General features: G+C 44.3%; 1 protein-coding gene across 1 annotated transcript in view; it reads left to right on the forward strand.

Annotated features, from left to right (window-relative positions):
- The first annotated feature begins 8,176 nt into the window (after nt 1–8,176).
- The window catches only part of DERL1 (derlin 1), a 28,124-nt gene continuing 23,619 nt past the window's right edge, over nt 8,177–12,681 (forward strand). The window contains exon 1 of the mRNA XM_039231982.1: nt 8,177–8,541. Within this exon, the coding sequence (XP_039087913.1) occupies nt 8,389–8,541 (153 nt within the window). The 5' untranslated portion in view covers nt 8,177–8,388. The remainder of the gene's footprint in view (nt 8,542–12,681) is intronic.

Here is a 12,681-nt window from a genome sequence, read left to right on the forward strand (position 1 = left end):
CTGATGAGGAGGGATGCTGAGCATTGTTTCATGTGTCTTTTGGAACTATAATTTATAACCTATGGTTTCCATCTTGGGAGCAAATATGTTTTAAAAGAGGACATTTGGTCTGATAGGATTGAGCACCACTCCTCTGGGGAAGCATGTTTCCAGCTAAGGGTTCAGCAAGCATGTGTGCTGCCTTGGCTTTTCCAGTGCTGGGAACTCCGTGAGGCTGAAACACTGTTGACGAGCAGGAAAGTGGGAGAAATGACCATAGAAGTAGCCAGGGTTCAGATCATCTGGGGCCTTGAAGGTCATGGTAAGAACTTTCCATCACAGAAATTTATTAGAATAAATTTATTAGAATAAAATTCAGTGGAGCTTTGAGCAAGGGAGTGGCAGAAGCTGAATGAGGCTCCTGTGGGAGAAGAGAACGCAGAGGGCACCCTGGGAGCCCAGAGACCCATCATGAGTGGGTTTTAGAAGCCCGGGCACTAAGTGGTGGTAGGCTGGGCCAGAGGGTAGGAAGTGGAGGTGTTGCAGAGGGGTTGCATTGTGGATATATTTTGAATGTGGAGAGGGCTGCTTTCCCTCATGAAATTTATTCAGTCTTGTATGAAGAGTTATACCAGGCAGTTTCCACCTCAAGGGGTTTATACTCTAGAGGAGATATCTATTCCACATGCACAAGTAATTATAAAACAATGTGCTAAGGGCAATGATGTGATTTGTGTGACGTGTTCTAGGGATGTAGAAGAAGTGGGGGAGCATTAACCTAGGCTTGGAGGCTGCTGATGGGAAGTGGGGGAGGGGGTCAGGGACAATTTCTGAAATGAGTAATTCATCCTTTCGACAAGTATTTCTTGAGCATCTACTATGTATTAGGTGAGGTTGCAGGCAGTAGGGATACAGAAGTGAACAAAACCAAGTTCCTGTCCTTGTTGATCTCACAGCTAGAAGTCACAATCTGAGAGCCTCTTCTTTCTTAGTGGAAGCAGTCAGTACTTGTTAGTGCATATGTAACACAGTTCACTGATGTTGTAAAACTATATATAGTCATAGGATTCTGTAAGGCCATTCCCTCAAGGCATCTGAAATGTTTACAGATGGAAAGAAAAGGGAAGGGGCGGGGGGCTTTGGCTGGAAGGGGAAGAAGGGCAGATGAGGCTCGACTGACTTACAGAGGCAGGCCCTAATCAAAGCCAGGAAGGTACCTATCCTTATTTGTAACTCAAAATCAGAAACAATGCAAAAACTTAAATCCAAAGAAAACAAAGTTTATTCTAGATGATTGGACTGGGAAATTCTAGATAAGTTCACAGCGCCTGCTTTGCAGGTGTCCTAAAGCTCATGGTTTACCAGTGGATGTGAAGAGTGCCGGGCATCTGGTCCATGGATGTGCTGAGAGCCAGATGCGATCCCTTTGCGATCATTAGCCACTGTTAACGAAATAAATTCCCAGCCACCCCCTCCCCCCGGAAGGTCAGATGGGTGTGGCTGAAAGTTCCTCTAATCAAAGGTAGGTTCTGCAACCAAGCCTCTGAGAGCCACCTCATTAGCATAAACTCAGGTCTGTTAGAAAGGGATTCTGGATAACAAAAGATGCTCCTTTCATCCTAGCACTTGGGAAGTGAATAGATGTTTCTCATTGTACCACGGTATCATCCAGCTGTTAACCAAAATGTAACTAAGACTATGAGTTTTGCAGTTAACAATGTAAGGGTAGGTTGCTTTAGTAGGAAGGAATAAGCAGAACAGAATGTAGGGGAGAGAGGATGCTTATTGAAAAGAAGAGAGAGAGAGGTACCTGGGTGGCTCAGTCAGTTAAGCACGGGACTCTTGATTTTGGCTCATGTCATGATCTCACGGTTTGTGAGTTCAAGCCCCACATCACGCTCTGTGTGGACTGTTAGGGCTAGCTTGGGATTCTCTTTCTCCCTCTCTCTTCCCCTCATCCACTTTCTCTCTCTGTCTCTCTCTCTTTCAAAATAAATAAATAAGCTTTTAAAAAAATAAGAGGAGGGATATAAAAATTTACTATCTTCTAGGGTTTTTTTCTCTATGTCATACTGTTGTCTGTTCTTTTCACTAACTTTTTCATAAAAAGAGTCTTTCCTGGGGTGCTGGCCTGGCTCAATTCGTAGAGCCAATTGATCTCTTGATCTCAGGGTCATGAGTTTGAGCCTGGTGTTGGGTGTAGAGATTACTTAAAAAATAATATAAGAAGATAAAAGAGGCTTTCCCTTTTCTACAAAGTCTTCATTATTATCATTCTGATGGCTAAATAATATTCTACTAGCAATGTAGCATAATCCTTTGACCATTTTCCTATTTTTGATGCCTGTTTTGCCCTATGCATTTCTTCCATTTGGCTTTTCCTGAGTTGTATCCTTTATCATAAACTGGTAACAAGCTGTTTCCTGATAGTGATGGGTCAGGCCTCCAAGTCTTTGCAATGACTCAGGGCCCTGGCTAGTATGCCTTTCTCTGGAAGTGTCTCCAGTTAAAGGCTTTTGAGAGTTTTGCTTGCTGCTTAATTCTAGTGGAATGTCTACACCATGGGTGATGACTTGGATCCAAGACCAAGTGATAAGAATCCTGTATTTAAATATAACTCACTTTCTAAAATGGACATTAGCTTGAGGAGTTTTTACTTTGATTTAGAAGGAAAGTATGTCAGATCCTTGCAGGCCTTCCCCACGGCATATCGTGAATGAATATCATTCACTATTGTTCTGATTATGAATATAAACAATGACTGATGAATATAAATTATGAATAGCTATAATTAGTGCTTGGATTATTGTTCTCTGATGATTTTGGCATGTGGAATTATTAAGATAAGTTTGATATTAAAGGGATTATTTTCTTCCAAATAATTCCTGCATAAACTCTGGTTCAGCCAGCCTGCTTTACTCATCTATAAAACATTGAGGGGCATCTGGGTGGCTCCGCTGGTTGAGCCTCTGACTTGGGCTCAGGTCAATTGGGTTGAAGCCCTGCCCCACATTGGGCTCTGTGCTGACAGCTTGGAGCCTGTAGCCTGTTTCAGATTTTGTGTCTCCCTCTCTCTCTGCCCCTCCCGGGTTCATGCTCTGTCTCTCAAAAATGAATAAACATTAAAAAAAATAATAAAATAAAATATTGAATGCCTCCCATGTGCTGGTTCTTTGTGTTAGTTACTAGAGTAAAACTAGTATCTGTGAGATGCTTTTGAGTTTATAAAGAACTTCCACATTTGTCACAGAGGTACAGCAGAGCAGTTAAAAGATGGACTCAGGTCAGACAGACCTGGATTGGAATCACCACTTGCAGTTATGGGACCTTGGATGAGTTAGATGATATCTGTTTCTCAGTTTCTGTAACAATAATGATAATAATAATGTGCCCATTAAGGGAGATGATGCATGGAAACCTCGAGCCCAGAGCTTGGTAAACAGCAGGCTCTCAATTCAGACAAACAACAAACAGCTTTGATGTAGTTACAGGTAATAGTATTGTTTTTAGTGACCTGCCCACAGTCACATACAATCAGCAAAGGTCACACAATCAGCAAAGGACAGAGGCAAGCCTGGAATCCAGATTCGTTCCTTATGGTATATAAAAAACTGACTTTATATTTATTTATGTATTTATGTATGTATGTATGTATTTATTTAATTTTGAGAGGGAGAGAGAATAAGTAAGGGAGGGGCAGAAAGAGAGGAAGACAGAGGATCCAAAGCTGGCTCTGTGCTGACAGCAGAGAGCCCGACATGGGGCTCAAACCCACGAACAGTGAGATCATAACCTGAGCTGAAGGTGGGGACTGAACCAACTAAGCCACTGAGGCGACCCTAAGGCTGACTTTATTTAGAACACACACACACACACACACACACACACACACACACGCATCAAAATAACAAATGAGTAATGCTCTCTATGGTGTTTAGTAACTGCCTTGTTTCCCAGCCCTGTGTGCCAAAATCTTTAAAATTTCCCAGACTTGTGACTAAAAATAGAGGACTGGTTCTGCCAGGCATGACAGAGATAAATTATTATTCTTGCCATAGCTTCACCTGCAAGATGGGGCTAATGAAACTGCCTACTAGGTAATGTAAGAATTAATTACATCTTTGCAATGTGCTTTGAATTTCTTGAAGATGCCACTTATGTGGCAGGCAGCCCATTAGGATGGTGTTCCTGCATGACTGTTGTGACAGATGATATTTGAGTCGTCAGCCCCCTGTCTGTCAGCATCACTCTGCGGCGTGGCACCAATCTTCAGCGCTATAGGCAATATTGTGCTCTCAATGTTGGTCTCTTGCCAGTTTCCTTAACGCCCCACCCTTTTTTTTTTTTTTTTTTTTTTACAGAAACAATTGGAAATATACCTCAATATGGCAGGAAAGAAAGAGTTAAGGTCATCTTTTCTACCTCTCCATCTTCCTAAAGTTTTTTGACACGGAACCTGTTCCTTTTCGAACAAACCTCCTTTCTACGTATTTTGAAAATGTAGTACACATAGTTGGAACAAAATTTAAAAAGATAAAAGAACGTGCAATAACACGTCTCCTTCCTACACCTGTCTCCCATCCTCTGAGTTTCCATTTCCCGAGATAACTGGTATTTCAAGCAAATACTATGTGTATGTTTGTGTGTGTGCTTTCTGCACAATACAACTGTGTAATAGCATAGTATGCACTTTGTACTCTAACTCTTGTGTCCTTAATGCTATATGTTATTAGAGAGCATTCCATTTTGGAGTGTACAAAGTTTTTTCTAATGAAGGTTGAGAGTATTTGACCATATGGATAAGCCATAGTTTAATCAGTTTCTTATTGACACGTATTCAGCTATTTCCAATCTCTTGCTATTTCAAAAAATATGGCAATGACTCTCCTTGTACATTTTAAAAATGTTGGAGTCTATCTAAAGCTTACATTCCTAGAAATGCATTTGAATATTGTCATTGCTTGCTGGAGAGGCTGTACCAACATTTATATATTCTTGTCAATAATTCATGAGATCGCCTATTTCCCCTACACCTCCACAATTTTTCCTAGAACTTAGCACAATTGTAACCTGCATGTTTTTAAATGATGACTTGTGTTGATGGCAGTAACACTGAGATTTCCTTCCAAGCTAAGCAATTAAATTCTAGAGCAACCTATTTGGGAGCATTGGGGAAATCCTCTACTGAAGATGGCTAAGAATAAACCACCTTTGTGTTTTATGCTCAGAATAGTTTATCACAATATATAGTGATTTTATCAAGAGAAACAGAAAGATCCTGAATGTCTATCTGGTCTGATGGTTCTCAAAGAACAGTCCGCAGATAACTTGGATCAGAATTACCTGGTGGGAAGGGATAGGGCTTTTGAAAATGCAGATTTCTAGGGGCGCCTGGGTGGCTTAGTCGGTTAAGTGTCCGACTTCGCTTGGGTCATGATCTCGCGGTTCGTGGGTTTGAGCCCTGCGTCGGGCTCTGTGTTGACTGCCAGCTCAGAGCCTGGAGCCTGTTTCAGAGTCTGTGTCTCCCTCTCTCTCTGACCCTCCCCTGCTCACGCTGTCTCTCTCTCTCTCTCTCCTAGAAATAAATAAAAATATTTAAAAAAAAGAAAATGCAGATTTCTATTTATAAAAGCGATATATTTTCATTGTAAAACATTTCAAAAAAAGAAGCAAAAAGAGAATAGCAATAATATTGATGCTGCTCTAAGTGGTAAACCTGAATTTATCTGATTTAAATCTTCACAATCCTCTGAATGCAGTATTGCTATTACTCTTCCTCCTCCCATTTTATAGATGAAGAAATTGAGGCACCACGAGGTTGTCATTTTTACAACAGGATATTGCTAGTAAGTGGTGTAGCCACAGCTTAAACTTTAGCATTTCTAAAGCCTGAAGTTGAATGTCAGAGCATGAACTCTGAATTCTAGACCACAACCTAGATGTAAATATTGCCAAACATTGTATGTTGTTTTGTTCTTGGTGGGGTTTTTTTTAGGGGGGGGGCAGGGTCGGCAGCTGTATTTACAATTTCATCAGAGAAACCTTCTTTAGCTTTGCACCTAAACTAGATAACCCATTTTCTCTTATTGTAGCTTGGATATAATAGGTAGTTGGTACAAGAAGATAGGGAGATGCAGAGAATGGACCTCAGGCAGTATCTCCAAATATTATGTTATTTATACAATGCTCTAGCTTTTATTTTATGTATTTTTAAATGTTCATTTATTTATTTTGAGAGACAGAGAGAGAGAGAGCAGGAGATGGACAGAGAGAGAGGGAAAGAGAGAATCCCAACCAGACTCCATGCTGTCAGCACAGAGCCCAACTCAGGGCTCGAACTCACGAACCATGAAATCATGACCTGAGCAGAAATCAAGAGTCAGATGCTTAACTGACTGAGCCACCCAGGAGCCCCTCTAGCTTTTATATCAAAATTATCTTATAAGGTTGTACTAATTTATATTCCCACCAGCTTTGTGCAAATGAGAGGTTTCTTTCTATATTCATTATGCCTGCTATCCATTAGGTTCCCAAATCTATACTTTTATCAGTCTGTGGAATATTTAATGTCTTTTTATTCCATAAATATGGTTTCTGTTAATTAACATCAGGGATGTTGTGCTGAGAAATAGTCTCTAAAATAATACATTGTTGTACACACTTCATGGTTTGAAATTTTTTTGGTGTGGATGGAAAATCCCATTCTTGCCTGAAGGATCTGAGCTAGATGGGTCATCTTGACATATGATTTTCAATCTAGTTGCAAAACTTTAAATAAGGAGGTTTTACACCCAACATTCCATATCTAGCCTAAATTTGAGATTTCAAAGGGAAGAGGACCCTGAGCCTGCTTTTCAACTCAGGCCTAGGCTTTTTTTTTTTTTTAAACTGGAGTTTAACCTAAGCCTATTTTTAAAATATTTACTTTTTGAGGGAGTGCTAGCAGGGAAGGGGCAGTGAGAGGGGGTCAAAGGATCTAAAGTGAGCTCTGTCCTGACAGGCTGATAGCGGTGAGCCCAAAGTGGGGCTCGAACTCACGAACTGTGTGATCATGACCAGAGTGGAAGTCAGAAGCCCAACTGACTGTGGCACCCAGGTGCCCCTCAGGCCTAGGCTTAAGTTTTACACACAGCCTTGCTTTGCTTTGAGCCTATCAAAACAGTGCTTCATTTAAATTTCACCAAAATTTTACTTCATCCTTCCTCATAATCTAATAGTGACCCTATTCTTTTTTGCTTGATGAGATGGTCCAGGTTCCTCTGGAGTCCAGTATCCCTTATTGCAGAAAGTAAATAAAGCTAACTCTGGGCTAGTGGGGTGTTCCTAGTGGTTTATATTGGATGGCTTTATTGATTTTTTTTTTCTTTTGGCTTAGACAAGCTTAAACTGTAGGACTTACACCTGAAAATAATAGGAACAGTTCTAGCTCTCTTTTTACAGATTTTTTTAAAGAACAAGGTGGATTCTCATCTATCTGTAATTTAAATCCTACTTGAGGAACTACATTCATAGCTAAGTTCATTTTTGCTTACAGTTCCTCCAACATTTCAAGCTAGCTGGAGTCGCTGTTTTCTCTGCGAGGAAAACTCCCCAGTTCCTTGCCTGGGGTGGGTTTCAGCTCAAAGGACACCTCGCCCACGAAGTTCTCCCTGACTATTCTCATCTAACGTAGCCATCTTTCCCCACATTTCCCCGCTCCCACACCATCACTCTACCGCATCACGCTATTTTATATCCCTTATTTTTTTCACTCTCTGAAATGATCTTTTTCACTTAGTTGATTATCCCCATTAGAATGTAAGCTCCGGGAGAGAAGGTACCACAACGGCTCTGATAGTCGCAGGACCCCCGATGTCTAGAGCCCTACCTAGAACCCTGGCGCTTACTAAGTCCTGAACAAACGTTTGTCAAATGAAAGAACAGATGAGGAACTATGTACTTTATTTACCTCCTTCCTTCTTAAACGGGGTCCAAGAGAACCCACCTGGATTACAGCTCAAGCTTGAACGAGGCAGCAGGCGTTCAGCCTCGCCATTGGCTGGAATATTTGCTGTTGCCCCTGGCAACCACTGTTTCCCACCAGTCGCGCCTTCGTTCCGCTTGGCCCCGCCCCATGCCGCCCCGCCTCCTAATGCCAAACCGCGACTCAGTCGTAAAAGTGCTTGCCCTTTAAGCGGCGGGACTTCTGGTCAACGTCTTCCGCGGCCGCCGGAAGGGGAAGTTTCGCCGCCGAACGCTCCCTCGCTCGTCCGAATTCGGTGGCGCCACGTCCGCCGATCTCCGCCTTCTTATCGGCGGCTTGGGCAGCTTCCGCCTCGACACCTTCCACTCGAGAAGCGGGCCGTGTCGTGAGGGGCCAGGGATTGCGAGTCGGCGGCTGTGCGCATCCTGGCCACCTGAAAGGCGAAGATGTCGGACATCGGGGACTGGTTCAGGAGCATTCCGGCCATCACGCGCTATTGGTTCGCCGCCACTGTCGCGGTGCCCTTGGTCGGCAAACTCGGTCTCATCAGCCCGGCCTACTTCTTCCTCTGGCCCGAAGCCTTCCTCTATCGCTTCCAGGTACTGACCAGCGCGGAGGGGAGTGGAGACTACAGGTCCCAGGAGGCGCGGCGGCAGTGGAGCGTAGACCAGCTTGTTGTGGGAGCGCGGTGCCTGGTGGGATTTGTAGTGCGACGGCTCCACCGGTTTAGGGCGGGGCCCTGTGGTTTGGGGGCGGGGTGGAGGCAAAAAGGGATCTGGAGCTCGGGCCCCGATGGTTGGAGAAGGGCTTGGGCCCATTGGGAAGGGACTGATTTTCCTCTTCTATTAAGATTCTGTTCCCCGCCCTCTGCATTCAGAGAAGGAGCCAGTGGGTGGGTAATTCTGTGATCGTTGTTAATCTTTTGGACCCCGGTAATTAGCAGCCTGGTTCCACCCGGAGCAGGTGCCCTCTGACCTCCTTCTGCCACTCACGTGGGTGCCATGTGGATGTCAACTTACTCAACATCCAGCCGAGTTCTTCGTATGTGGATACAGTTTTTTTTTCTTTGCGGGAGTGAGTTTATTTATCTGCGTTTCACCCAGCCCCGACCTAGTATGTGACATGTAGTAGTAGAATGTATGAAGAGATGAGTAAAGAGGAAATTGTTCTCAAAATAGAAGGCCTTTTTATTTAAGCATGAAAGAAACTGTCCAGAGTATTTCTGGCAAGAGAATATTAGTTTCCCGGATTTTATCTTTATTCACAGGATTTTGTGATTTAGATCTTTAATCAGTGGCAGATCAGATACTAAGATCTGACGTTAATTTGAGCACATTGATTGGCATGTGGATAACCTGCCTGACTTCCCCCACTTTACTGACTAATTCTTAGGCTCTTTTGCTTGTTCCTCATTGTCCTGACCTTTAAATGTTGTGATGTGCCCCAGGGATCAGTTATAGGACCTTTTCTCTACACTGGTCCCCAGCTATAGGGGATCTCATTTAGCTTCATAGCTTTAAATACTTTCTATAAACTGAGGACTCTCAAATACAAATACACATATTTTCAGGCCAGATCTGTCTCCTGATATCCAGCCGTCTGTTTGAAATTACCCCTTGGATGACTAATAGACATCCCAAATTAAACACGTCCCAAATTGGTTACCCTTTCCTTTTGCCCTAGAAGTAAAGAGCAATTCCATTATTACAAGAGCTCAGGCTACCAGCTGTGGAGTCATCTTTGCCTTCTCTTTCTCCCACATCTCGTAATTTGCCAGCTACTTGTTTGCTCTGCTTTGGACATATGTCCAGAGTCCAGGTCCCTTTTCATTCTCCACTGCAAGCCATTATCATTCCAGCTCAGTTCCTTTCCATCTTTCCTGTAGACAGCTGGAGTGATCCTTTTAAAATATAAATCAAGTCCATCTGTCCTCTGCCCTGAACCTTCCAGTGTCTTCTCAAATCAGATGTATAAAATGTATGTCCTCTCAATGGCCTGCAAAGTTCCCTACTGCTGCTCTGAGCTTACCTGCTGCTACTGTCCACCTTGCACCGTAAGCTTCACATGGAATTCTTGCTGTTCCTGCAGCAGCTGACTCCTCACGTTGGCAGCACATGTTGTTTCCCTGTTGATTTACTTGATTTATTTCCTTAACTTCTTCAAGTCTCTTCCCCAGTGCCACCTTATTGGCAAGGTATTATGGATTGCCCTACATAAAAGAGTACTCCTCGGGGCGCCAGGGTGGCTCAGTCAGTTAAGTCATCCGACTTCGGCTCAGGTCATGATCTCACGGTTTGTGGGTTTGAGCCCCGTGTCCGGCTCTGTGCTGACAGCTAGCTCAGACCCTGGAGCTGCTCCAGATTCTGTATCTCCCTCTCTCTCTGACCCTCCCTGCTCACGCTGTCTCTCTCTCTCTCTCTCAAAAATAATAAACATTAAAAAATAAAAAAGAGTACCCCTCCTTCACTCCTTATGCTTAATTTTACTTGCTATGTATCCCCTGTTGGCATTGGTTAGTCTGCCCCCCTTCAGTAAAGAAGGCTGCACGAGTGCCAGACCCCTGACTTATTTACCACCATCTTTGTTACCTAGAGTAGGGCCTGGCACACAGCATGTGCTTTCATGTTGGTTGAATTCATGGAAATAATTGGCACTTGCCAGTGCTGGGCACTGGAGCTACAATAGTGAATAGGAAAGAAAGTCCCAGCTCCCATGAAGAAAATAAGAGAGAGGCATGTGATCAAGGGTGACTTAAGGCATGTAACATTTGATGGAGTGTTCCAGAAAGGCTTCGGAGAAGATGCCTGAACTGCAATCTGAATGCCGAGGAGCTGGCTTTGGGAATATCCAGCTCTGGGGACAGCCTTCCAAGAAAAAGGGTTAGTAAGTGGAAGGCTGAGAGGCAGGCCCTAGACACAGAAGGAAGACTGGATAACTAGTAGTGAGTCAGCTGTAGGGATGAGGATTGGCAGATGTGGGCAGAGATAACCAGGGTGAGTACGATAAAGCGAAGATGGGAAGGTGGGCTGGGCCTGGGTTGTATAGGACTTTGTGGCTTGAACTTTATTTATTAAAAAAATTTTTTTTAATGTTTTATTTATTTTTTGAGAGAGAGAGTGTGAGCGGGGGGGGAGGGCAGAGAGAGGAGGACAGGATCTGAAGTGGGTCCCATGCTGACAGCAGCAAGCCCCCTGTGGGGCGTGAACTCACAAACTGTGAGATCAGGACCTTTGCCGAAGTCGGATGCTCAGCCAGCTGAGCCACCCAGGTGCCTCTGAGCTTTATTTTGAAGACACCAGGAAGGCTTTGGAGCATTTTGAACGGAGGACTGACCAGATTGCTTGACCACTCTGTGGGACGGACTTAGCACTGGATGGGGGAGAGGGAGGAATCCAGTTAGGCAAGAGAGATGATGTTTTGGGCCAGGACATCCACAGTCTGGGTGTGGAGGGGGAATGGCTGAAGGAAGCCGGACTCAAAGATGTCACTGATTTCACAGCGGATGGTGGAATCCTTTCCCAAGTGGGAAATGTTTAGGCTGGCTTAGGTTTGGGTGCCGGCGGAGGGTGTGGATGGAGAGCTCTGTGTTGGCCATGATGCCAACATGGTCTAGAGATGCTTCTTAGGCGCCCGAGTGCAGAAGTTAAGCGGGCAGTTAGATATTAGAAAAGGATGTGGGCCTCCAGCCAGCTCTGGTTATTATTTGTGACCCAGTGACTTTGTGCCTGGTGGGTGGCATGCTGGGTGACGCGTGTGCAGGAGGAGCGGTTATAAGTCATTTTGTGAGAAGGATCTGGTCAAGGCTGGCTCTTTGACCCTCCTTGCAAAATCTTGCTCACCTGTGTGGTCGGACTAGTAAAATAAGAAGGCCTTTCTAATAGACCACAGGTAAATGGTGCCTGAGGTGCCTTGATTAGAAGAATCCTCATTCACGTTCCCCCTCCCATGCTTTTCCCATCTTCCTTACTTTGTCTCATCGTCCTGAGAGCTGGGAGAAGCAGCCGGGGCCAGGACAGCGCCTGGTTGTCCAGATGTGAAAAGGCCAAGATCAGACCTTCCCTCTGCTACTCTGGCTTGTGCCCCTTCTGGACAGATTTAGCTCTCAGACCCACCTGGAGGAACTCATTTGCAAACGAAGCAGCTGAAAGAAAACCTACCTCTGAGAGGTCGGTGTGTGACCAACAGCCTGTGATGTGCTTTCTGCTCGAGGCTCATCTTTACCTTCGAAGCTGAATCTTTTTTTTTTATTTATTTATTTTTGAGAGAGAGAGAGAGAGACCGAGCATGAGTGGGGGAGGAGCAGAGAGAGAGGGAGACACAGAATCCGAAGCAGGCTCCAGGCTCTGAGCTGTCAGCACAGAGCCAGATGAGGGGCTTGAACTCACGAACTGCGAGATCATGACGTGAACCGAAGTCGGCGCTCAACCAACTGAGCCATCCAGGCGCCTCTTGAAGCTGCATCTTGAACAGCTTAAAAAAAAATTGGGGATGATTGATTGAGAATTGCGGGTTCATGCTGGAAGAGATGAAGGTCCCTTTTCCTCCTTAGCTTTTAGGCTTCATCTGACTAGCTTGTTGGTTTGGAACTGCAGAGTTTAAAGTGTTATTTTTCTTAGTTTGGATGGGGTGTTAAGATTCACTACGCCATTATCCAGAGTTCCCGGTACCTCACATTCAACACCCATCGATCAGACAGTTAGTTCATAACGATGAGATGTCTTCCTCCTGGTTCTTGATGA

The sequence above is a fragment of the Hyaena hyaena genome, unplaced genomic scaffold (assembly GCF_003009895.1).
Source record: "Hyaena hyaena isolate Hyena2069 unplaced genomic scaffold, ASM300989v1 scaffold_62, whole genome shotgun sequence".
NCBI lineage: Eukaryota > Metazoa > Chordata > Mammalia > Carnivora > Hyaenidae > Hyaena > Hyaena hyaena.